Here is a 23,922-nt window from a genome sequence, read left to right as displayed (position 1 = left end):
CACAATTTAATTCTTATGAAAAAAAAAAAAAAATGCAGTAATGAGAGTTTAAAGTCAGCACTTTGATTTTAATTAAACCTGACAGGGAAGGAAATCAATGATCGTGTTCAAGCCACTTATGATGAGTCTATGAAGAACAGTGTGAAGCTGCTGATTCATATTTTCATAAGAAGGTATTAGTCTCAACTCTCAGTGTGGGATTCAGTGGTTTATCCTCCTCCCATAGTTGTTGTTGCTTCCGTCGTCGTCCATGGCTTTATCGAGCCAGTCTCTCTCCTGCTCAGACTCAGAGTCACTGGCTTCACTTGCATCGGCCGCCAAAAGGCGAGAGTAGTTGATCCTGCGCTGGCGAGGGGCCCTCCACTGGAGCAGAAGCAGACACACACACCACACTATCAGACCCGCCGCCACGCCTCTGAACAGCCACGCCAGCCCGTACGTCTGCACCACAAACCCTCCGGCGAAGCTCCCCAGCCCGCTCCCCGTGTGTAGAGACAGCGCACTGTAGACCCTGCCCACGCTCCGCTCAGCCCCCGGCGTGGCCACTTCCTCACACTGGACCTTCACGGCCCACCAGAGGGCTCCACCGCTGAGACAACTCAACACCTGAGCGGGCAGAACAGCCCACGGTCCCCAGAGGAAGGAGTAATAGAGGCACTGCAGGCCGAGACTCGCAGCCCCCAGTGCGAGCAGCCGGCCTGGGCTGAGGAGTCTGGACACCCGGGGAGCCAGCAGAGGGAAGGCGGCCTGCGAGAGCAGAGCGAGGGCCACAGACAACCCCATGTGCAGCTCGTTGCTCCCATGATCCGCCATCTGCCACAGGAGGAAGTTCTCCACGGCCGAGCCCGCCACCCCGACCAGCAGGGTGGTGGAGGCGCAGAGCAGAGCGCGAGGCGAGCCGCGCACCAGCTGCGCGGCCTTCAGGAGCCCGTTGGCCCGGTCTCGCTTTCTGTTCAGGTAGAGCGGGAGGCAGGAGGCGGCGGGCAGGGCCAGAGCTGTCAAACCAGCGTAACAGTAGAAGTGCACCGCGCTCCTGACGGTCTGAGCGGCTATGAGACAGCTCAACTGGCTGACCAGCAACCCTGCTCCAGCAACCCCACACGCTGCCCCCAGCAAACGCCACAGCCCGGTGCTGCCGTAGCGGTCTGACGCATCCGCAAAATCTAGATATTCATACAATCCGTCGTCCGCCGTCCACTCCAGAGGGGCCGACACAAACTCCCACACAGAGACCGTGATGAGTATCAAGAAGAAGAGCTGGTGCTGAGCGTCCATGGCCTTCAGGCTGCCCAGAAAGTCAAACCGGCTCCGCTGCTCTGGCGTCTCTCCTCCTTGCAGTTCTTCAGATTTGAGGTCTGACCTCTTATTCCTCAGTGCAGCTGCAGAGGAGCCGATGGCAGGATACACAGCTGTGCCGCTGACCGTTGGCTCTCGCACGCTGTCGTTGACCACGATGGAAACATTCTCCTGCGACGGCCGAGGGTGTAGATAAAGTGATGCTTCACTCGTCGTTGCAGATTCAGGATCAGCGAGTGTCTTTGCAGGAACTGTGACGCCGGGCTGGGAAACGAAGTGTTTTGGATGAGCTGTAGTGGAAAATGTTTCAGGCTGAACGCTGCTCATGAGCAGGTCATCACCGAGACCGCTGCTCTGATTCGTCACGTTACAGCTGCTGCTCTGTGTGTGCACATCTGTAGGTGGGATAAGCAGCAGAACCAGAGCGACCGCCGCCGAACACACGAGAGAGCCATTTATCACCGCTCGCCTCTTGTTGTAGTGCTTGGAGAGCAGGCTTGCCACGGGGCTCCATACCAGCGATATCAGGTGCTTGGCGCCCATGATGATGCCCGTCATGGCCGGCGTCAGGCCCAGCTGTCTGAAGTACAGGGTGAGGAAGGGGAGCAGGCAGGCTCTGGTGCAGGAGCACAGGAAGTTGAAGGTGGCGGCCAGAGCGACGGCGCGCTTGATGTCAATCTGCTTGTTCCTCTTCATGATTGTCCTCCTCAGTCTCTGCTGACAGGTCTCACATGGAGGGAGAGAGAGAGAGAGAGAGAGAGAGAGAGAGAGAGAGAGAGAGGGAGGGAGGAAAGAATAGAGTTAGCATGACAGAGAGATGAGAATGAATGATCACCGCTGATGTCCTCCGGTGCTGCTCGTCTGGAATCAATATCTATATTAGTTTGCAGTTGCAAGGCTGTGATTCTTCCCAGAGCCCAAAGAGATGATGGTGGTGACCAATTATTCCAAATATCAATATCATAATCACGTTATAAAAACGGATAAATCAGTCTGTTTTAAATGTTTACATTGATCTTTAATTGAAGTCATTGGTAGGATGTTTATGCACAAACAGAATACAGTTGTTATGGTGATGAGAAGAAGATCAAGTGGAATAAAAGGAGGCGTTGTGGTCTCAGGGATCCAGGTCAGTGTTTTCTGTTTGACTCACTCTGCATCCTGTTTTCAGCTGGATTCTGTCAAAAGAAAAAGTTCAACGCAGAACTTCTCATGTATTTAACCTTTACTCCAACAGAATCAAACCTTGTGTGTTTGTAGCAACTTAGATCAGATAAGATAAATATCTTGGTACTAACACGGAAAGTAAGTGCAGGCCTACAACTGTTGTAACTTTAAAAACCCGCGGAATAAGAAGTCTCGTGCAGCTCGCTCAGGTTTTTGTTTTTTTTGTAACTAATTAAATAAAGAAAAGGAACCAAAGAAGGGAAATAACACCTGTCAGGTTGGACGCACCTGTCCCGGCACGTTACGTTATCAAGATGCGGAGCACTAGTCCACGTCACGTCAACTTTTGTAAGATAAAAATAAAACTTTGAACACTTACCTTTTTCACTTCTGCCCGCACACACTTCCTTAAACTGTCCTCCGGATCATTTTCCCTCCTCTGCTCTCAGAGTTACATCCACTGTCTGTTCTCCTCGCGGTTTACAGCAGAGAAACACCTGCCGCGGTCTGGAAGTCGCTTTCCACTGTTCCTATCCGTACAATAGGTTTACACCTGGCGCGGTTTCCATGACTACAGCGCCCCCCAACGGTGTGGATGCTCCTAGCAGGTAGAAATCCTCCCCGGAAGACTCAGAAACTAAAACAAAGTTCATGAAGTTTAACTATCTGAATAAAAAAAAAGAGCCTTTCTTACAAAATGTTCAAATCTAAGTTTAATTCATGAATTCATGTCACAGGGTTCGGATGTTTACATTTGTCTCCTCAAGAGAAAAGAAGAAAATTCAGTAAATTTGCCATTAAAATAAACTGAACATGTAAGTGCAGTGTTTCTGATTTCATGTATTAATGAATTCCTGTTGCTCACTGTTAAGGATCAAGTCACTATGAATGTTTGTGATTATTTACCACTTAACGGATCAGATAAAGATCAACAGTTATAAAATACAGTACAATTGAATGTACTTCTTGCAGTTTATGTTTCTTTGATGTGATTAAAAATGATGCTTTGTTGCACATGAAAGACCAACACAGTTCCTCACAGTTAAGTGGCTGCAGATGTGCAAAGCTCTGCTGGGGTTCACGTGAGGTCATGTAAACGGCACGTACTAACAAGAATGTGTAACCTGTCCTGAAAATTAACAGGGAAGCTCCCAAAGTCCCAAACATGTTTTATTTTCCATCTTGCCGTACAAGATAATTAACTTTTGCATGAGGACCCAATAATATAACATCCTAACAGAGGCCTTTCTGTGGAGTGAGAACATTTACTTTGGTAACTTTAAGTGCACCCACCTGGTAAACTGTGTGTACTTGTGCAGGATTCTACTTGTATTTTTAAATTGTGGTATCTCGGTACTTCTTTCTCCACCGATTGTTAATTCATACTTTTACATTATTTAGTAGCTGGAATCAAGTTACACAGAAAATGGCATTTTGAACCCATATTAAATTTTTACCAAAATAAGAGCATTCCAAAGGTTAAATACAATACAATACAATACAAAGATATTCTGACACTGAACACCGTGTAAGACACAATGAAGTGCTGATATGATATCATGTAGAGCAGTGTGCGTTATCTGCACACATGAGAAAGACAGTTCCCGCCCCTCAGACGGCCACACCAGTGAAGGTGTTGATTGGCAGTGACAGGACTTTGTCCAGGTACTTGCTCAGTGTCAGCTCTCGCTCTTTACTGACACTGAACCTGGAGCGGATGTTGCAGCCCGGGTCCAAGCACGGACAAATTTCTATTCTGTAAAGCAATGACACTACACTGTCAGACAGTTTCAGCTGGCTTGAGGTGAAATAGAAATTTAGTGGGGGTCATAAATTACCTTTGCACATCAGTGTACGTCCTGCGAGGGTCTTTGTCCAGACACACAGAGAGCGTTCGATGCTCCATTGTCCCGATGGTGATGTTTTGGGTTTGGATTTTCTATGAAAACAGAAAAGCTTTAGAAAGCTTAACAGTTTGCATTAAAGGTTTCAGCTACAGTACTACAACTACTATAAATATTACTTCAAATACTAATAATTAAATAATCTAATTAGCCTGTCTTCCTGAGTAGAAGTAAATAACCTCTTACTGTGTTGTGTCCTGGGTTCACGCTGTCAAAACTGACAGTGAGGAAATTTTCACCTGGGCAAAGTGAAAAGCAATTATTCATATTTTCTTAAGGATTCTTCTTGTGTTGACATCAAGCTGTCGACTAAACAGAAACACAAATCAATGTGAAAAAGGTCGACCTGTTGTTCCAGCTGCCGGCTCTGATGTAATCACCACGCCACAGGTCATGGGTGCTTCTCCCTTTACAACTTCTCGCTTGCTTAAAGATGTCTGTTAAAAAATATATAGTCTGCTCTTAACCTTAACACCACATATGGAAATATTACAATACGTCTATTAATAAAAAGGACTTTTAAGTACCTTTGTGTAACTGACAGTGATGACTGCCCCAAACATTTCCACTGTTGCCTTCTTTCTTTGTTCAGACCGTTCCTCTGTCAAAGACAACACCTCACTTTATGTAACTATACAGTGAACACACACACACACACACACACACACACACACACACACACACACACACACAGGAGGAACATACTTGTAAACCCTTCTTTAAGGTGTCTGAACTCTGGGATGTCTGCCTCCAGATGGGACACAAACACTTCCTCCACCGCAGAAGTCTCATCACAGGTGGAGCGGGTCAACTAAACACCACATTGTGTTTAGTCAAAACAGGAAGTACATGTGCAACAGCAATAAATCACTGACAGCATCTACCAGACCCAACACTGCGCTGTTCACTGTGCTCCAATCAGAAAGTTCTTTACTTAAAGCTGCACTAACTCATTTTGTTTGGCCACTAGGGGGCAGCAATACAAGCTTAAAACATAATTTACATACATGTAGTACATTAGCATTCATTTTGAGTCATGTTGTTCCAATCTTTATGCTCCTTTTCTCAATTAAAGGAGCCATTTGGAAGTTTTGCTATTGCTACATAGCTAGCATTAGCATTTACAGATGTTTACTAACCAATCTAGAAGAAACGTTGTGAGTTCAGCATCAAACTTCATTCCTCTACTCACCAACATCTGTCTCCAGAGGTGGAAAGCAACACAAATGTTAACTGTTGTCTCTATCACGTCTTTTCTTCTGCTGAAGTTAGCACGCTAACAAGCTAGCTATAGCGACTCGCTGTAGCCTCCAATCTGCCCCAAAGACAGTGTAGGCCTATTATAACCTCTTGTCTTGTAAACGCAATGACAATCACTTCCAGCTCCCGACATGAAACCACGTTCAGCGGCAGAGAAAACTTACAAAAAACTGCTTTAAAGTCAAAATATCTGGCTCTTTACCTGCTAGATGTTCAGCTTTTTTTACCAGCTAGCTGCTAACTTTTTCTGTACACTGTTCAGTGCTCACCAGGTTATAAAATTATCTGTTTTTTTATTGTTGTAATGAGCGGCCTCATCGCTGGTCAGGTTATTTTATCCATTTTTAATTTAAAGAATTACGGATTAGTGCAGCTTTAAGTAAGAGTAGCAATACCACAGTAAATGTATTCAACAATAAATATGCAGTGCTCCTGTTACTGTAATTATATGGTTCTTCTGTTGACATATGAAAACAAACCTTGCCCTGTGACATTTGCATCCAGGTAAATTTTAATGTCAGCACACACGACAGCTGCCCTGTACCTTAACAGAATAGAGCGGTAGGTTAACGGGCTGCGTCCCACAGCGGAGGTAGTAGCACAGGGTGTCCAGGAGGAAGAGGCTTTCCCCCGATGGCTGGCTGTGGTCATGGCGCTGCTGCTTGTAGACAGACATCACAGAGGGAAGACGGGGTCAGAGGAGCACGACTTCTGCTGCCCCGTGCGTGAAGCAGTCATGCTAGCACTATGGACACCGGTCGACCTCAGCTGTACTTTGTGTTATTAGCATATTTTTAGCACATATACTTTAGCACACACATGGATGGTTACCTTTCCAGCCAGCTTGGAGATGGTCGCTCCCAGACTGTTGATGTTGCAGTTGTACCATGGATCCACTCTCCCCAATAAAGAGGCGAGAGACAATCTACCCCCATCCTGACACAGGCCGTACAATTAGGAACACAAAACAGATTATTATTAATATTATTATTACTATCATACAGAGTCTTCTAAATTCATACCAGTCAGTCTGTGCTGCTTTGAGAAACTCACAGGTGAGCGGGGCGAAGGCTCCACATCCGTGACTGGAATGTAGTACAGCTGTAGGTTCAGTTTCCTGCTCAGCTTGAGATGTTTTGACTCTCTCTTTCTTTTTGGGGAAATATGTAGAAATCGTTACAGAGAAGCAGGAGCACCGCTCTCATTCACAGGCGCACACACACACACACACACACACACACACACACACACACACACACACACACATACACACACACACACACACAGTGGAAACACAGAAACATGCCTGAGGACCAAACACCACACTTTGCCACAGCTGTATTTGGAAGCTGGCGTTCATGGAAAACCAGCTGCTCACCGTATAGAGCGATGAGCCCTGCTAAGCCTTCCCAGCACACGGTCGTCCCCCATTACCACCACCCGTGCTGTGTGACACCGCCGGTCTTCCTTAAGAACTGGAGACACTTTGATCTTCTCCATCATGAGACTCAGTATCTCGGTCTTTGTGTTCTTGAAGGCATTTCTCCGCATGACTGCTGGCGCAGGATCTGTGACTGGAGGCCGCTCTGTGTCATCACAGTCACTCTCCTTTAGATATCTCTCTATCCCACTTTTGTCTTCCTCTTGCTCATCAACGCTGGAGTAGGAGCAGGACCTCAGGGTGAAGTTTGTCAGCAGATTCCCTTCAGGAAAGATAAAATTTAAGGTGCATTTCTGCAGCAGCATTGACTATAATTTATTTACTCCTGGATCTTGTAACAGAAACATGAAGTAGTGGCAGTTTTTTGTGTCTGTAACTCACATAGATCCTCGTCGTCTTTCCACAAGAGGAATTTGATCTCTGGAGAGGACGTCGCCGCGCTGCTCACAGGGCCGCAATCTGTCTCAGATATTTCTGAGGAAACAGTGGAAAGATATAAAGCTACAATCCTGTCTAAGAATCCATATCTCTGCTCGTAGTAACGTGTGTTTGAACAGCAGCGTGGAGAACACACACCTTCTTTAGCAGCGGTCAAGAGGTCTCCGTGTATGTGTTGCAGTCGGTTCCTATAGGCTGCACAGGCTGCGTAGGCTGTGCCCTGCTTTACACCCTGCTCCACAGCGAGCACTACTTTCTCAAAATATTTCTCCACCAATTCGTCTCCTAAAGCCTGAAAAATAACACAAGAGACACCAGCTGTGATGAAATAAAAATCCTGTTAAACTGGGGTTTACCATGTATGCCATCGTAGTTTATCGTGTGTGCATGATAACATTGCTAATACGACACGACATGAAGGATGCAAAACGACAAATGTGAACCTCATAGTGGCAATAGGTGAGAAGTCAGGGAATCACCAAATTAATAGGATTCATCCTCTGGAGGTAAATGTTGAGATATTTCTCAGGATAATAAAGTGATAAAAGTCAGCGGATTACCAAAACAATTACAGCAAGAACCAGGAATATACTGTATTAAATTTAATGGAACTTTGTCCGATAGTTTTTGAGATATTTCAGTCAGCTACAAAAGTGGTGAACTTTTTCTCTCACTTTGTCCAAGCGACTTCCTTAACTTTCTTACCTCCAGAGCCTGAGCCAGTCTGCAGGTTTGACACGCCGTCCCCAGCCCCGCCCGCAGCACACGTATCATCAGATGTTTCTCCGTGGTTGGTGCGTCCCTGAACAAGCTGCATACCTCCAAGTGCGCTCTCACTGCTGCTTCCAGTGGAGCAGAAAACACAGCTGGATCCGCAAGCACGAACACCCTGCAGGAAAACCAGAAAACAGAGGAGCAGGACACAATATGGTTGTAATAAAATAGTTTATTTAATGTTGAACTTCATTTACACAATACAAGCTGAAAGTTGTTACTCACTTTTCCTGCAAGGTGAAATGCTTAGTGTTCAAGTTCTGCTCTGCCATGACTCTCCTCTGGTATAAAGAGCCTGTTGACAGGAGGTTTTTTATTTTTTACAACGTATTTACAGCAATAGTGGTGATGGATGAAAATGTGTTAATCGATGCTTTATACCTGGTATGGTCATTTCCATCTTGATGCTCCGCAGAGTGCTGAGGGCCACAGCAGAGTGAGGCTGTGGTAACATGAGCAGCTTCATCAAACACTCGTACACTCTCTGGTAAACGCTGATAGGAATCATGGAACCTGACTGGAAGGTTCAAATATTGGAATAGCAAATCAATAAGACAGGAAATAATACCAATAATACATATTCAACTCATTAATCTTTACACTCTTCACAACTGTAAAATGACTCGCTGCTGTTACAGAGTTTCTGAACAGGTGTGTCTTACCTGAATAACGGTATAGTAGAGAGTGTGCAGTATTGGGATGATATGCATGTGGGATCTTGTTTTATGGATCTATATCAATCCATACACAAAAAGCTACATAATCAGCTTTAATTAGCTCTTGCAAATATAAAGAATAAAAAAATGCAAAGAGAGAAGCACACAAGCTTTTGCAAATCTACACAGCATTTTGAAGACTTTTATTTTGAAATCTGAGATCAGAGTTGAGGGACAAATCTTGCTAACCCTCTTTAGCTTCTTCTCCAGCTCTGTGACCAGCACTGTGACCAGTGACACGCTGCAGGACGGATCGGCCTCCACCTTCTTCTCCAGATTCCACCTTAAAAAGAGACTTTAATTAATCTTAGGGCCATGTAGTCCAGTGTTAATAATTTAGTTTTATTCTACAAATAAAAAAACAATTTTATCATTTTAATTAATGAAATGAAATGATCTTGATAATGTAGAGAGATCCACGTCACTATAAACGCCACAAAAGAAAGGAAACGTAAAAGATAATTAGTTTCACTTTGTGCTGAATCAAAAGATCTTTCTTTATAATTTATTCTGTAATATTTTATTGACACCATTCTCATGTCTGTAATTTGAAGCTACTGCTACTAGCTGCTCGTTAGCTTAGCTTAGCATAAAGACGGAAACCGCTAACCTGGCTCAGTCTGAAGATAATGGGTAAATGTCACTAATAAACATGTTATATCTGGTCTTATACAAACTACCAGGCCAAGTTAACTGTTCCCCCATTTCCAGTCTGCATGCTAAGCTAAGCTAAGCTAAGCTAACTGGCTAGCCTTATATGTACTGTATAGACATGAGAGGGATATCAATCTTTCTTTTCTGCATTATTTTGGCTTTTTAAAACATTTTTAACGACATTATTGCTTATAGTGAAACTTATTTGTGCCTGATGTTGCCTCGGGTGTAGCTACCTTTCTGGGATGCACCTCGGCTGCTCATCCCTTTGAGAAGAGCCTTGACTTCTTTGTGCAGGCTGGACTCCAGAGCCGAGAGAGCCGCATCATCTGTGGATGAAGATCAGTGTCACTGTCAGGTTTACATTCTTGTAGTCCGAGCTTCAACCAGCAGAACCGGTTTGTGTGCTGCAGTCATTCCCAGCAGCCGATCAGGAAGTAAAAGCACCTACCTGTGAGATCAACCATCTTCTCTGATATCTTAAGATAATATCTTTCTTTCCTTTGTTCATTTCATCACTCAAATGAATAAAAAGTCTTTTCTGCAACCGACAGCTGGCACATCTGGAATGGATCAGACTTCCTGTGAATGATTAGCCAACACCATCTGCAGGAGTTTAACACAGATAATAAAGGCTTTATCTTATACATCACCGTGCAAGAAAAAAATTACGCATTCCTGTCTGCCATGAGGTGTGAAAGTAAACTACCATGAATCATTTCCCACAAAGGTCTGGAAAATTGAACTAACTATAAATGCACTATACAGAATAAAGTTACTTTGAACTCACCATTGTAGTTCTATTTTTTTTAACAGTGTGAAAAGAAACATGACAAGAGTTTCCCTTTGGAGATGCTCCACTGCTGCCACCTGTGAGCGATATGATATAATGATGACGGCAGGTAAAGTGTTTGTTGTTGGAGTGAAACAAGGTGTAACGAACTTCTATGAGGAAGTTCATGAGAGGCAATTACTGTCAAAAGAGTGAGAACAAAGAATAAACAGAGCTGAATGAAAAATGATTTTATTTCAACCGTGTGACAAAAAAAAGAAAACAACAAAAAGCCATTTTAAAAACATATAAAAATGTATTTTAACTGCTATCACTGTAAAATAAATAGCTCATTTTATTAGACATTTCTTTAACAAAGAGTCATGGATCAATACAACGTACACAATAGTAATCAAGTAATCAGTTTTATGCTGCTGACAGCCGATAATTGACATATTTGACAAGTGATCTGACCCTGAGAAAATCCTCCACGCGAGAACAACAACATCAGTTAATACACAGTAAGACGGACAGTAGAGGAGGAAGCTGGAAACAGTGTGACACACCTTGATGTTGGACAAACCAGTAAAATACGGTAGGTCGTCGTTAGTACTGCGCAGCCCTGTCATTTTCAGGTGTTACTCAGTATCTATGTTCTGCATCCCGTGCTGCTTTGGTTTAAACATCCATGTGTTAAGTAACATGTAACGCGTGTAAGTGTGTCAGGAATACGAGGCAGAGAAGGAGGTGATGGGAAGGCAGAGCAGAGAGCAGTAGGACGGGTGCAGAGGCTGGACTTGTCCTGGTAAAGGCTTGTAGGACCTCCAGTCTGAGCTGCTTCCTGGTTTACAGCACAGAGACACCTCACACCTGCAGAAGCACAAGACACAGTGTCACTGCATGCGTGTCTGTAAATGCATGCAGATGATATCACACATCTCACTGTGAGTCGTCAGCAGTTCCTTCCTTCCTGCTGCCTTACCAGCACTTTCAAAGCTCACTAAGAAGATTAACACTTCTCATCTAACGCTGCACCAGGCAGCGAATTAGTATCTTTCCCAAAGCGTTGCAGTATTCCTCTAACTAGGCGCTTGAATGAAGGATTAATACTTGTAATGGAGTGTTTTCACATCTCTGCGCTGGTGGTTTGTGACGATACGATCGTCAGTGACGTTGCTGTGTTTTACCTGGTCACACTCTGGATGAACTTCTTCTCATCCTGATCCAGACACACGGCAAAAGTCGTCCCGTCGCCTCCGCCGTTCACCTGCACCTTGTCCACCTTCGCCTCTGAGATCGAGATGTGCTGCCAGAGGGGGGGTGTGGAGGGAGGAGAGGTGTAAGGAGAGGGTGTGCGTGAGGTTGTATTTTTTGTTATCATGCGTAAAACCACCATTCACCTGGTTGTGGCACTTTTTAGACTTGGAGCACTGCCTCTTCAGGACCTCTGTGATTGTCAGCTGCAGACTTTCTATTCTTGAATCTGGACACACAGGATTTGATTCAGTTAGAAACAGGATGCAAACAAAAAGAAAAGAGAAAGAAAGAGAGAGAGAGAGAGAGAGAGAGAGAGAGAGAGAGAGAGAGAACGGGACTGTGGCAATCACCGTCACACAGATGCTCCGGCTTCCTGCAGGCTTTGTAAAGATTAATTGACGTGCAGTCAATCTCCGCCTCGATCCACTGGCTCCTCCCACTAACAGCCACCTGAAAGTGAGTGAAGATGTACAGTCCAGATTAAAAAACAAAACAAAACAAAACTCCAGCTGTTAACTTCAATACACGTCTTATTGTTTGAGCTGCAGGAAACATGTGGGCGGAGACAATACCTTGTTGTAGGCAACACTTAGTGTTAAAGGGACAGCCTCTCGTTCCTCATTGATTCCAAACCTTTTGCTGGCTGCACCTATAAACACAATACTGTACACGTTAGATTATGTGTGTGTGTGTATGTGTGTGTGTGTGTATGTGTGTGTGTGTGTGTGAGAGTGTGTGTGTGTGTGTGTGTGTGTGTGTGTGTGTGTGTGTGTGTGTGTGTGTGTGTGTGTGTGTGTGTGTGTGTGTGTGTGTGTGTGTGTGTGTGTGTGTGTGTGTGTGTGTGTGTGTGTGTGTGTCCGGGTGTGTCTGTCAGAGTGTGACTCACCCATGGCTTTAACAGCTCTGGTTCCAGCGGAGTGTCCGAGCTCCAGAGAGTGAATGAACACTTCCCGTCTCCTCTCCCCTCCTGCCAGGGTCAGCTGAGCAGAGGAAGAAGCCAAACACCCTGTGAGCATCGTGTCCTTTCATTGTATGTGTAGTGTGTGTGTGTGTGTGTGTGTGTGTGTGAGATCCTCCTCTGACCTCAGCCTGGTAGAGCTGCACCAGGACGGGCTGGTCTGCATGTCTGCAGTAGTAAAGCACCATGTCGGCCAGCAGGGGGAGACGCTCCACGCTGCCACCGCCCTCTGAGACACCCCCCTCCTTACAGGCAGTCTGGCTCATAGAGAAAACACAGAGGAACTTACACATTAATATAAATGAAAAACAGCGTCACATTTTATTTTCTAACAGCAGTGAATTTCAAAGTGGATTTAAAGTGGCTTTTTTGACAGTGGTAAAAAAAAGTGAGAGATTTAGAGTTACATCAACAATAATTATGTGTTTCATCCAGTGAAAGTTGGAAAAACACACTGGAAACTTCATTTCCCATAATGCAACTTGGTAGTCTCTTCTTATTTGCACCTCCCTGCCTGGCTAAAATGCAGGGAGAGGGAGAGGAGACGACGCCGGTGAAGAACGTACCTGACAAAGGACGTCAGAGGACAAACTGAGCAGACTGAGGACGTTTCGCTCGTACCAGGGATCCATCATCCCCAACATCTGGGCGATGTGTGTGTTACTGTCCTCCACCACCAGCTCATTAGACTCCTGTCAGAGTGAAGCAATAAAAACCTGTTAATAACATTTCATTTGATTTATCCTTGTACAACAAAATCATTTCTGTGCTGCAGAGAATTTGGACCAAAATCCATTTATTACCAACATATTAAAAGAAACAGTTAAAGACTTGATGGATTTCTGTAATAACCAATTAACTTACTAATATTTATAATTGCAAATGATCCACTAAAGTTTTCTGTTTTTGCTCATAAGACAGTGGTAAACCTGTGAGCCTAATTATCCTGCAGGCCTCATGGATTAGCTACAGCTCATACATCCTTCAGGCAGCCTTTACAAAGCGGTTTGCACTAGCTCTTCCTGCATAATGACATGTAAATTTAGAGGCTGACTCAGCTGAGGCGTGACACTGACGCATGTTCTCACCACGGACGCTGCGGCTCTGCTTGAACTTCCTGTCTGCCCCTCAGTTGGTGTGTGTCCTGGACTTCCTGTTGTTCGTCTCTTGGTGGGTACAAAATAAAACTGCAGCTTGCACGTCTTGGTGAGTCGGGGACATTTCCTCTCTTTCCGCTGCAGGTCGCTGTACGCCCTGGCTAACCTGCCGGCCTCTTTGTCGCCTCCAAACACCACCACCTTGACAAGGGTAGGCGCCTCCGCCACATCGCCCTCGTCGCAGCTCAGGATCGGCCTCCTGCGGACACACATGTGCTTCTGGGGGGAGAGGGGGTCTAAGGCGGCAGTGGACGCCTGCAGAGGGCGGACCTGTCTGGACCTGGCGTGTTTGAGCATCGACCCGGTCCTTTGAAGGTCTTTGGTGAAATCGCTACGGTAGCCCATGCTCTGGACGCGGCGGCAGACGCTCGGGCTGCGGGGATTCTTGAAAAGCATGGAGAGGCGGTCCACGCCTAACATGGATCTGGACTTCTTCTTGGGTTTCTTTCTGGGTTTTGGTTGGCTGTCTTGTCCCTCCTCCGTGTCCTCATGCACCGTGTCCTCAAGTCCACTGAAGTCACTTTCCACACCCGATGAGGCGGACGGCACAGACCAGCTGGAGGACAGGGAGTAGCCGGAGTCCCTGGAGGAAGAGGATGCTGTGGAGATGCGGTGGTTTTGAAAGTCGTGGTCCCCTTTGTTTCCCTCCAGCTCGTCTTCCTCATCCACACTGGTGTCGTTGTTATAATCCTCTTCGATTTCTGATTTCAGGAAACAGTCTTCAGTTGAATCCAGGTCCGACTCACTTGTGAGGACGTCGTTCAGAATATCTGCATGAACGTAAGGAAGAAAAGAACTTTTTAAGGTCAAAGATCTCTAGAATACGACGCAGGTATGGAGCGTTTGAACGGAGCTAATTACCAAAGTTGTCGTTCTCCCAAGAACATGTGTGACATTTGGGGAGAGGCAGCATGAAAGTCTCCACAGTCCCTAATGAGAGGAAGGTGACAGGTTCAGAAAACAACCTCTTCCCCGACAGAACTCTTACTCTTTGCAACAGTCTGGATGTGGCATTTATTCATTGTCCATGACATTGTTTGTTTGTACTTCCTGTCTTACCCGTGTCTGGAGAGCCATCGGCAGGAACAGGAACACCAAAGCTTTCTCTAAGCCTCTCCAAGCTGTTCGTTAGACCCCGTCTCGCCGCGCAGAGATCTGCTGCGGAGGCTGCGATCTCCATGCTCTCAGTCACTTCCTCCAGGAGCTGCTCCAGCTCCTCGGGCCGCTTCGTCTGGAGGAACAAGAAGCTTGTTTCAGGGTGCATCCAAAAAACAAACAAATCCCCACAAACAGACACAGTGTTGGTCGGTCACCTGCAGAGTAGTGTTTAGTGCCTGCAGGTCGTGTTTGGTGCCCAGAGCAGCCTGAAAGCTGTGCCGGATGAGGGTGACGGTGACATCCCTGTTGCAGGGCTGGGTGCTACTCAGCTTCTCGGAGACAGACTGCACCTCTGGAGGGACGTCCTCATCTGGGTTCACTAACAGCACCGTCCTAATAAAGACGCGCACATGCGGAAAAAAGACATAAAAAAAGACACATCTCACAAATTAAATTCCATAAGAATGTAGTTGTGTTTTTAAAGTGCCATAAAGAAGTTTAAGTTGTTTTAATGACTGTTCATAAAGGCTGAAATAACTTACACGGTTTTAGAGCTGTGAACCTCGGGGGAGGACCCCTGCTCTGTCCTCACCAGTCTTTGAAATGAAATACCTGTCCCCAAAAGAAACAACAGACAGAGTTGAGTTCACATGCAGCAGACAAACACCGCCCCCGTATGGTCACAGTGATACATGAAGCTCTGTCAGGTGAGTTCAGGAGGATCTATCATGATCCAAACTGATCATCTGGACTGATTTTGACCTGTATGATATTTAACACGATCAATATACAAACAGTAGATTTTAATACAGATATAATATAATATAATAGATTATATTTTTCATACTATTCATCTGCTGGTGTTAAAGTTGCACGTTTCAACCACGTATCCATTACTTTTAGCTGTCTCCACATCTGTTAATTAGCAGCTAACTATCATAGCAATGTCTTAATTACTTTAAGCTAACTATTATAACCATTTATCCATTAGGCTTCTATCATGATTTATGAATTGTATATGTACTTTTAGCTGGTTCAACAATTCATTCCTTACTTGCAGTTACACATCTCAACTGTATTATTTTTTAGCTAACCATCTTAACAGTAGTTTGAGCTATTTTCAACATATGTCCATTACTTTGAGCTGTTGACAGTAAATCTTGTAGCCTTACTCTGTTAGCTTCATGTTTTTATTAACTGCTTCAATCACTTATCTATCTATCTTAGCTAAGTCACCATTTGTCCAGTGCATTTAGCAACTAACTGCTAATCGTGTGGCCAAACAGCTGTAAATAATATTATATAAGATAACTTCTGTTATATACATGAAATCGACTTTGTTGTTATTACTTTTTTGCCATTCATCCATTATTGATGGCTAACCGGTGGACTTCTCTGCTAGCTTGCTAACTAGTTTTCACCCCAGGTGTTCAGGTGTTACAGCTGACTCAGAATCAATCAATATCATCACTAAATCTTTTTCTTTTTAATAAGCAGAGATATAATCTCGTCACTTGCCATCTGGTAACTGCAGAATTACCCCCTGGGGTCCCAGTGCCCCCCTGGTTGGGAACTCACACTATAAAGCAGCAATTTGACTCCTCACTTTCTCTCCGTGCTTGAAGAAAAGCAGTGACATTTGCATTTGGTCTTATTTTTTCCCGCTCCAGTTCATAAGAAACTCAGCGCTACCTGGTGCTCGGAGCTCCTGCTGGATGATATGTAGCAGGCGTTTACTGGCAGAGCAGCAGGGCTCCGGCCAGGACAGGAAACTATGGAACAACAGGTAGGCCTCCTGCAGGACGCCACTGTCTGGAGCCACGTGAGGAGCCTGACACAAGCACAGAGGAAATAATGGATTGTGGCTAAAAACTGAATAGAATAAAAAAGATTTTATAGTGCAGTGAAAACTCAAAACGTACGGCTACTTGTAGTAAATTACAGTCACTCACTTTTAGCAGGGTTGAAGAGAAGAGGAGAGAGAGGGGCACCACCAGTTCATACCGACACTGCTCGAGCACCTGTAAAAGAAAGAAAAAGAAATCCTGAACTGAAACTCACGGTCATTCATAACGTTACACCAACCAGTTCAGAAAAATATGGTTTTTTACAGCTCTTGACCTCTTTTGTTTTCCTCAGTATTTTCTGTAGAAGGATGAGGAAGTTGTGGGGATCTCTCTTCACAAGTTCCTCCAAACACCAGCGGTTAATGCACAGGCCGGCTAGTCACACACACACACACACACACACACACACACACACACACACAGAAACACAACCAGTTGAACTAACGCTTATTTCTCCTTTTTGGGGTTTCATTCTGATGTCTGGCAGAAGACATGAAATTACAAAGATACACAGCTGATGTTCAGAAAAGGTGCTGAAAGACCTCAGGGTGATTACGTTACTTTCCCTTCTCATCAGAGCTGCTAATGAAGGTGATACCGAGTAAGTGTTTCAAAACTAAACTTGCACAAAGTGACTTCATACTCCCACACGCCGTCTGTCACTCTGTCACTCCTTGTTGTGTGTGTTACCACTTTCACTTCCCATTAGACTCAATACAATGGACAATATGTTCCCATTTAATGTGCGTTTTGACTTTTAATCTAGTTACAAATACAATTTAATTCACATTAATATTATTTCCATGAAGCTCAACAGGACATCTCCGGTTCAGAGATGTTTGTTCTCACAGTATTTCAACATTTTACCCCAGCATCGGTTTTAACATCTCATCTTACAGCTCTGGTGTGAGCTGAACACACTTGTTATTTAAGTTCAGCATTGTTTTAAATAAAATAATCATAATGTCACCATTGAAAGGCAGGTATGGGAGAAAGGGCCTCACCGTTCCACAGCTGTTTGTCAGGAGTGTTGAGACCCAGGTCGCAGAGGCAACGCTCGAGGACATGCTGGATACGATCCTCCGTGCACGAGCTGTGCTCCATCTTCTGCAGAGGCATCACAACATCCACGGACAAACACAGAAGATAAACCGACAGGAAGTCCCCAAAATAATAACAAAACAAAACAAGAATTACAGCCTGTTATTGTGCTCTGGGGAACCAATTCATTATGTCTCTTCAGAAGTCCAAACTTCCTGTTACTGCTGTTGCCAACGCTTTATAACCATTGTTGTTCCTGTCCCAGAAATAAAAGAGAGAAGAAAAAAAAAAAAGAAAAAAAGACTCGCGCACAAATGTCCAGAGAAAAAGAAGACGTCAGGACAGAGAGAGGACTGCCCAACACTTCCTACCAGAACCAGTGAGTCACAGACTGTGTGACTGGTCCGGAGGTGAGTTGGTCAAAAACAGTCACCACAACTTCTACTTTTTCATTCTTAAAATCATCTGCTGACACCAGATTTCATATGACTCACCAATGGGATGGAAATATTACAACAACAACAAAAAAACCCCCAAAAAACCAAAGAAAAACTTCCTATTTAATCCTCAGTTGTTGTCTTTGTTTATTCTAACAACTTTAAGTCGTTTAAAGAAACTTTTCCGACTGTGTTAAAGCAGGATGAAGCTCAACGCTGGAATCTGAATACTACAGGTCACATGACACCTGTGGCCGGGCCGCGCACCCATTTGGTGACACACGACTGAAACCACAGTAACCACACAAACATATCAGTACACAAGTCATCTTCGGAAACATCCACATTTCATCGCGGTGATTCAGGATTTAAAATGCAAGCTTGATTTCTGTGATTGATAATTAATAAAATAATAAAAAAAAATCTAAATCAGACCGTCAGGAGACATCCCTCTCTCCCCTGGGAGTCCTTCATCATGGTCGGTCTCCAGGATGTCGACGTGTATACGGAAGCTGTAATTATACCCAGATGTGGCCCGACGTATCGCTGTGATCAGCGTGAATAATGTTTATAGCGACACAAGTGGAAAACCGTGGTCACCTGTGCCCATCAAAACAGGAAGCGGCCGTCCGGGAAGCTCGTGATGAAACCGACTGCTCTTTTAAAAAAAACAAACTCTTCACCCTGATGTCTTCAGAGAAAGACCTGGAGAGAAGCTGCATCTTAACTGGTCGCATACACGCAATAAAGAGCGCGTGCACGTCGCTGTAACGGGGCCACAGCCTTATCAGATGAACTGGAGCAACCTTCATCAACACCCCCCCCCCCCCCCCCCCCCCACCCACCGCGTCCAATACATGGAGCCATTTCACAACTTCACTCACTTCTTGAAGCTGTTCGCAAACTGTCTCAAGCATGTAGCCGTTAGCTTTCTACTCCAGCCATCAAGACTCTTAGAGAATTATTGCAAGCATTTATCCATTATTTCAATTGATCAATTAATCTAGATTTTTTTCTAATGCACTCTCTACACTTGACTCAGTATGTTATTATTATATTATCATATTTTCAATTAATTTTAAAGGACTCCTCTGGCAAATCCTCTGAAACACGAATCACAAAGATGCACTGATGAGTAGTGATATTTAAGCAACTGGTAAATAATGATATTTAGGTTATTGTGTTAGTTTAACACCAAAATGCCTACGTGCATTATTAAAACCATGAAGACAAGGATATGTAGGATGTGTATGATATCTGCAGCAGCTCTGTTCTTGGCAGTACCTGGCATATCCCGCTTCAGCCCATCAATTGTCTACTGAGGAAGCAGGTGTTTCTCCATTGTATGCACTCAGGCTACAGTATATTGTGCAGCCCCTGCCATGAGCAACTTGACTGTTCCTGCCACAATGTGAGAAAAACAAAACATACTGGGGCTTCTTTACACGTTACAGTTATTTAAATGTGGATGCTGTTTTAAATCGTGCGTGTTAAAGTGAAGGAAAGACACCAGAGGGGAAGAGGTGTTGGTGATCTGCAGCCGCCCATTAGCCAATAGAGACGCTGTGGTCAAACTCAGTAGCTTCACTTTCATTAAAGCAAAAAACAAAAAACAAAAAAACAAAAACAGATGAACATTTCACCACACACACGTTTTTATGCCGTGTACTCCTGATTGCACATGACATCGGCTTCAAGCAGCTTTTAAAAGAAGGGGAACAGGAAATCTGCAGAGCTTGAATAACACTGTGCAGTTAGATCTGATGAAACTTGTGTAACAGAAGCTTCTTCCTACCAGGGGAGGAGAAGATATATGAAATGATAAAATAGGTGTGTTTTCAACCGCACACACATGCAGATACATGGAGCATGCTGTAAATGTGTTGAAGCATAAAAAGATGACATGAAATACAGATGTGCTGAGCAGAGGGAGAGACACAGAGAGAGAGAGAGAGAGAGAGAGAGAGAGATGCTACTCTTACCTGTAAGTGGAGTTATCAGTGTCCTAGATCATCCCGGGGTCGAACACAGCTGAGACACACCAGAGGAGGGAAACAATACAGAGACCACATCCTCCGGTGCTGGTGCTCGTCTGATACACACCCTCTGACTGCACAGTCAAGAGAGTGTGTGCCGCAAAACAGGAACTGAATGAGTCCTTATGCTGAGGCAGTTTACATGACATTGTGCTGGTGATCAGTAGAGGAGGAGTCTTCTATATGACAGACCTTCTGACACAACAACTTGTTTAGGACATCAGTGACTTGTTTAAATCATTTTGTTTCATTATCTTTTTACCCCGTACGCAAACGCAAATATGTCTTATATTGTCGACAGATGTTACGTGAATATAGATCCATCCCACAGCCCAAAACATATATAAACATATAGACTTTTAACATGTATGTTTTTCATAAATTTGGATACATAAATTAAATATATGATGTTAATTCAAAACTTTTACATTGAAAACATATTGCAGGCATTTGTTCTATGTAAATATTCATCACATAGATATTTTTAATTTCTCACTATGAGCATTTCATGTAAGTTATAAACTTGTATAAACTGTCCAGAGGATGAATGTATGTATGTGATGATGACACACATACATTCCCCCAATGCCCCTCCCCCTTTACTCCTACCTCCCCCTGTTCTTTGCTCATGTGCATTGATCTCAAACACTGTTGCACACTGGGAATCTTTTTTCTCTTTAATGCACGTATCTCTCTCTGTGTTTATCTGATTGCAGTGAACCTTAAATTAACTTCCACTTGTGGATGCTGCAGAAAAACGTCACGTGTTATCGGCCATTTAACCGCAGCTGTGGACGGGGAATGTCGGAGCCGTGAATTGAATGAAGTGTTTGTGATATCATTTATTGATGTCCTTTCATCTGTGCGATCACGTGAACATCAGTGGCTGATTTAAACTCCTGTTCACCTGTGTGTGGGAGGAGCAATGAGTTGATCCTCTTGTTAATAAAGGCTTTTTCTGTCACGTATTTTGGATCATCATCATCATCACAGGATAAAGGTGATCACACCGACCAACCGTGTATTGATTTGCAGAGACTCCTCCTTTAAGTGGACCCACACACGCACATACACACACACGCACGCACACACACACACACACACACACACACCTCAATGCAGGTTTCACTTCAGTCCCTGCTCCTGCTGGAACCAGGTGTGACTGAAGCTCGTGCCATCTGTGCTGCAACAGTGAACCCTCCTTCAAAGCCCCTCAGATCTTTTCCTCTTGTCTTCCTGGAACAAAACCAGAATCAGCTGGGCCTCTTCAGCATTTTCATACAAACTACAGAGCATGAGTGGATGTTCACTGCACCTGCTTTATGATTCTCCACTCATTCACTCAGGTTTTTCACCTTTAATTAGTCTGTAAAATGTTAAAATGAGAAGTAAGTAAATGCAATATTTCAAAGGATACATACAAAAGTACATTTCGCCGGTCAGGAAATGTTACATACAAATGTTTATGAGATGTTTATATTTACTTCAACTTAAAATGCTGCAAAAACGTGCAGCCTGCAAACTGCGGCGAAGAGAAAGTAACTATTCACACATGAAGAGCGGCGGGAGGAAGATGTCATGTGTTATGTGCCATTTCCTAGAGGCTTACTGATAACTGCAAGACAGCAGATGATTTCCTTTCAACACATCAGCTGATCGTGAAGATGTGGCTTGATGGTAGTCTGACCCATCTGGTGACTGATAACATAACCAACACACATCCTGTTGCTTTAGGTTTAATGTGAATGTGTTTCTTTGAATTACAACAGTGAACTGCAGCATGTTTCTTCCTGCTTGGACTAAAGCAGTGTCATTTTTTTTAAATTTGTGAACATGTAGTTCCGCTGTTGTACCAGAAGATGTCGCTGCTCCCCCTCCCCCCGCAGAGACACTCAACAGGCTCCGACTCCTCTCCTCTGAATGAGCGGACCCCCTTTTTCTCTGTAACAACAGAGAGAGGGAATGGGACAGAAAGAGATAGAGGTGGGCAGAGGTGTGACTGAGTGGACAGACAGAGGCAGAGGCGGACTCAGAGCCAGCTGGGCATCTGCCATATCTTATTTTTATTATAGGGAGAATTTGAAAGAAGAAGCGGGGGGGAAAAAAGCTGAAGCAGCAGAGCAGTAGTTCTTTTTCGTGCGTAAACGGGATAGGTTGTTCTTCCAAATTCTTAGGAGTTGTGCTCCACTTTCAGGCTGAGGAGTTTATTTGGAGGTAGTGTCCTGGGTGGAGTTTTCTTTGCCTCGTAAGAATATTTCATACACATTTAGTGTTACACGCTTTCGTTAATGCGTCCAAGTTTTTCCAAATATCACACCAGAGCATCATTGAAGTGTGTTACTGTCTTGTTCTTGCTTTGACTTTGTCTTTATCAGAATTACTTCCAGTGTTATTAATTCTGGTTATTTTTTTATTTTTATTTTTATTTTCGTTGCATTTCAGCGCAAGAGTCCCTGCGGTGCACGGATTACAATGCAAAGGATTTTGGAGGTTTGGGTCACCTTGGTGACACTTTCCGCGCTGACCGAGGGGGTCTTTGCAGGATACGGGCTGAGCATGTTTGCTGCGCAGTCTTCTCCTCCGGACCCGTGCTATGACGAGAACGGGAACCCGCGGAGATGCATCCCCGATTTCGTCAACTCCGCTTTCGGGAAGGACGTGCGCGTTTCCAGCACCTGCGGCAACCCGGCCGCCAGGTACTGCGTGGTGACCGAGAAGGGAGAGGAGAGGACGAGGGACTGTCACACGTGCGACGCCGGGGATCCCAAGAAGTCCCATCCACCTGCGTATTTGACAGACCTCAACAACCCTCACAACCTCACCTGCTGGCAGTCTGAAAACTACGTGCAGTATCCGCAGAACGTCACGCTCACCTTGTCGCTGGGTAAAAAGTTCGAGGTCACCTATGTGAGCCTGCAGTTCTGCTCACCGAGACCCGAGTCCATGGCCATCTACAAGTCCATGGACTACGGCAAGTCATGGGTGCCGTTTCAGTATTACTCCACTCAGTGCAAGAAAATGTACAACAGGCAGAACAAGGCAACGATCACCAAGCAGAACGAGCAGGAGGCCATCTGCACCGACTCCCACACGGACATGCACCCTCTCACAGGTGGACTCATCGCCTTCAGCACCCTGGACGGCAGACCGTCGGCGCACGACTTCGACAACTCCCCGGTGCTGCAGGACTGGGTGACGGCCACCGACATCAAGGTGATCTTCAGCCGGCTTCACACTTTCGGAGACGAGAACGAGGACGACTCGGAGCTGGCACGAGACTCCTACTTTTACGCCGTGTCGGACCTGCAGGTCGGGGGACGGTGCAAGTGCAACGGACACGCTTCGAAGTGCGTCAAGGACAGAGAAGGGAATCTGGTTTGTGAGTGTAAACACAACACGGCGGGACCGGAGTGCGACAGGTGCAAACCTTTCCACTACGACCGACCCTGGCAGCGCGCCACGGCCAGAGAAGCCAACGAGTGTATCGGTAAGTCCTTCACTGTGGAATTATAATAGCGTTTAAAATAATCCTACATTAAATCATGTGGTCCCACTCACGAGGCAGAAGCTGTTAAAAAAATAAGCCACTTTTATTTATCGTGGTGTTCAGCCTTTACGCACAGAAATTACGCACCGGCCACTTTTTTATTCGTTAATGTGAATTTTATA

General features: G+C 44.8%; 4 protein-coding genes and 1 long non-coding RNA gene across 12 annotated transcripts in view; 1 reads left to right on the top strand and 4 right to left on the bottom strand.

The window, feature by feature from the left end:
- Positions 1-54: 54 nt before the first annotated feature.
- mfsd6l (major facilitator superfamily domain containing 6-like) lies at positions 55-3,031 on the bottom strand. 3 transcript variants are annotated; one of them, XM_056401287.1, is made up of 2 exons: positions 2,843-3,031; positions 55-2,022 (listed from the first exon to the last, which is right to left on the bottom strand). In XM_056401287.1, the coding sequence occupies exon 2, from the start codon at positions 1,990-1,992 to the stop codon at positions 202-204; it is 1,791 nt and encodes a 596-aa protein (XP_056257262.1). In that variant the 5' UTR covers positions 1,993-2,022; positions 2,843-3,031; the 3' UTR covers positions 55-201. The 3 variants fall into 3 exon arrangements, with proteins under 3 accessions (XP_056257262.1, XP_056257263.1, XP_056257264.1); XM_056401288.1 differs by having other exon boundaries at positions 55-2,013; XM_056401289.1 differs by having other exon boundaries at positions 55-2,010.
- A 132-nt stretch (positions 3,032-3,163) lies between these two features.
- pik3r6b (phosphoinositide-3-kinase, regulatory subunit 6b) lies at positions 3,164-8,572 on the bottom strand. The gene is made up of 14 exons (XM_056401291.1): positions 8,506-8,572; positions 8,212-8,395; positions 7,645-7,798; positions 7,450-7,542; positions 7,006-7,330; positions 6,681-6,777; positions 6,459-6,563; positions 6,172-6,285; positions 5,073-5,178; positions 4,895-4,968; positions 4,714-4,804; positions 4,554-4,606; positions 4,302-4,402; positions 3,164-4,219 (listed from the first exon to the last, which is right to left on the bottom strand). Exons 1-14 carry the CDS (start codon positions 8,550-8,552, stop codon positions 4,075-4,077), a joined length of 1,689 nt encoding a protein of 562 aa, XP_056257266.1. The 5' UTR covers positions 8,553-8,572; the 3' UTR covers positions 3,164-4,074.
- Positions 8,573-8,667: 95 nt separating this feature from the next.
- On the bottom strand, positions 8,668-10,365 carry LOC130185073 (uncharacterized). 2 transcript variants are annotated; one of them, XR_008830096.1, is made up of 4 exons: positions 10,102-10,365; positions 9,887-9,979; positions 8,943-9,011; positions 8,668-8,797 (listed from the first exon to the last, which is right to left on the bottom strand). It is a non-coding gene; the product is annotated as an uncharacterized LOC130185073 (long non-coding RNA). The 2 variants fall into 2 exon arrangements; XR_008830095.1 differs by having other exon boundaries at positions 9,887-10,365.
- A 293-nt stretch (positions 10,366-10,658) lies between these two features.
- LOC130185050 (phosphoinositide 3-kinase regulatory subunit 5-like) lies at positions 10,659-20,351 on the bottom strand. Of its 2 annotated transcripts, XM_056401276.1 has the most exons (18): positions 20,200-20,351; positions 17,744-17,846; positions 17,014-17,114; positions 16,845-16,913; positions 16,585-16,723; positions 15,435-15,504; positions 15,108-15,285; positions 14,854-15,025; positions 14,656-14,724; positions 13,726-14,564; positions 13,204-13,329; positions 12,763-12,894; positions 12,566-12,659; positions 12,252-12,328; positions 12,030-12,129; positions 11,823-11,905; positions 11,610-11,728; positions 10,659-11,292 (listed from the first exon to the last, which is right to left on the bottom strand). In XM_056401276.1, the coding sequence occupies exons 2-18, from the start codon at positions 17,841-17,843 to the stop codon at positions 11,145-11,147; spliced, it is 2,616 nt and encodes an 871-aa protein (XP_056257251.1). In that variant the 5' UTR covers positions 17,844-17,846; positions 20,200-20,351; the 3' UTR covers positions 10,659-11,144. The 2 variants fall into 2 exon arrangements, with proteins under 2 accessions (XP_056257251.1, XP_056257250.1); XM_056401275.1 differs by lacking the exon at positions 20,200-20,351 and having other exon boundaries at positions 17,744-18,947.
- A 1,863-nt stretch (positions 20,352-22,214) lies between these two features.
- The window catches only part of ntn1b (netrin 1b), a 44,170-nt gene continuing 42,462 nt past the window's right edge, over positions 22,215-23,922 (top strand). The window contains exons 1-2 of one of the 4 annotated variants that reach the window (XM_056401284.1): positions 22,215-22,467; positions 22,696-23,740. In XM_056401284.1, coding sequence (XP_056257259.1) covers positions 22,726-23,740 — 1,015 coding nt within the window. In that variant the 5' untranslated portion in view covers positions 22,215-22,467; positions 22,696-22,725. Of the gene's footprint in view, positions 23,741-23,922 lie in introns of all 4 variants that reach the window. The other 3 variants (XM_056401281.1, XM_056401283.1, XM_056401282.1) reach the window with 3 other exon arrangements.

Source organism: Seriola aureovittata, chromosome 17 (assembly GCF_021018895.1).
Source record: "Seriola aureovittata isolate HTS-2021-v1 ecotype China chromosome 17, ASM2101889v1, whole genome shotgun sequence".
Classification (NCBI taxonomy): Eukaryota; Metazoa; Chordata; class Actinopteri; order Carangiformes; family Carangidae; genus Seriola; species Seriola aureovittata.
This window is presented reverse-complemented; position numbering and strand designations above follow the sequence as displayed.

Coding starts and splice junctions, on each gene's coding strand:
- mfsd6l (XM_056401287.1), bottom strand. CDS start 1,992: ATGAAGAGGAACAAGCAGATTGACATCAAGCGCGCCGTCGCTCTGGCC.
- pik3r6b (XM_056401291.1), bottom strand. CDS start 8,552: ATGGCAGAGCAGAACTTGAACACTAAGCATTTCACCTTGCAGGAAAA. Junction 7,543..7,644: donor CTTGACCGCTGCTAAAGAAG/GTGTGTGTTCTC, acceptor CTGTTTCCTCAG/AAATATCTGAGACAGATTGC. Junction 5,179..6,171: donor TACCGCTCTATTCTGTTAAG/GTACAGGGCAGC, acceptor TGTGGTGTTTAG/TTGACCCGCTCCACCTGTGA.
- LOC130185050 (XM_056401275.1), bottom strand. CDS start 17,858: ATGCCTCTGCAGAAGATGGAGCACAGCTCGTGCACGGAGGATCGTATC. Junction 15,286..15,434: donor GTTCACAGCTCTAAAACCGT/GTAAGTTATTTC, acceptor CGTCTTTATTAG/GACGGTGCTGTTAGTGAACC. Junction 12,329..12,565: donor CAGAGCTGTTAAAGCCATGG/GTGAGTCACACT, acceptor TTGTGTTTATAG/GTGCAGCCAGCAAAAGGTTT.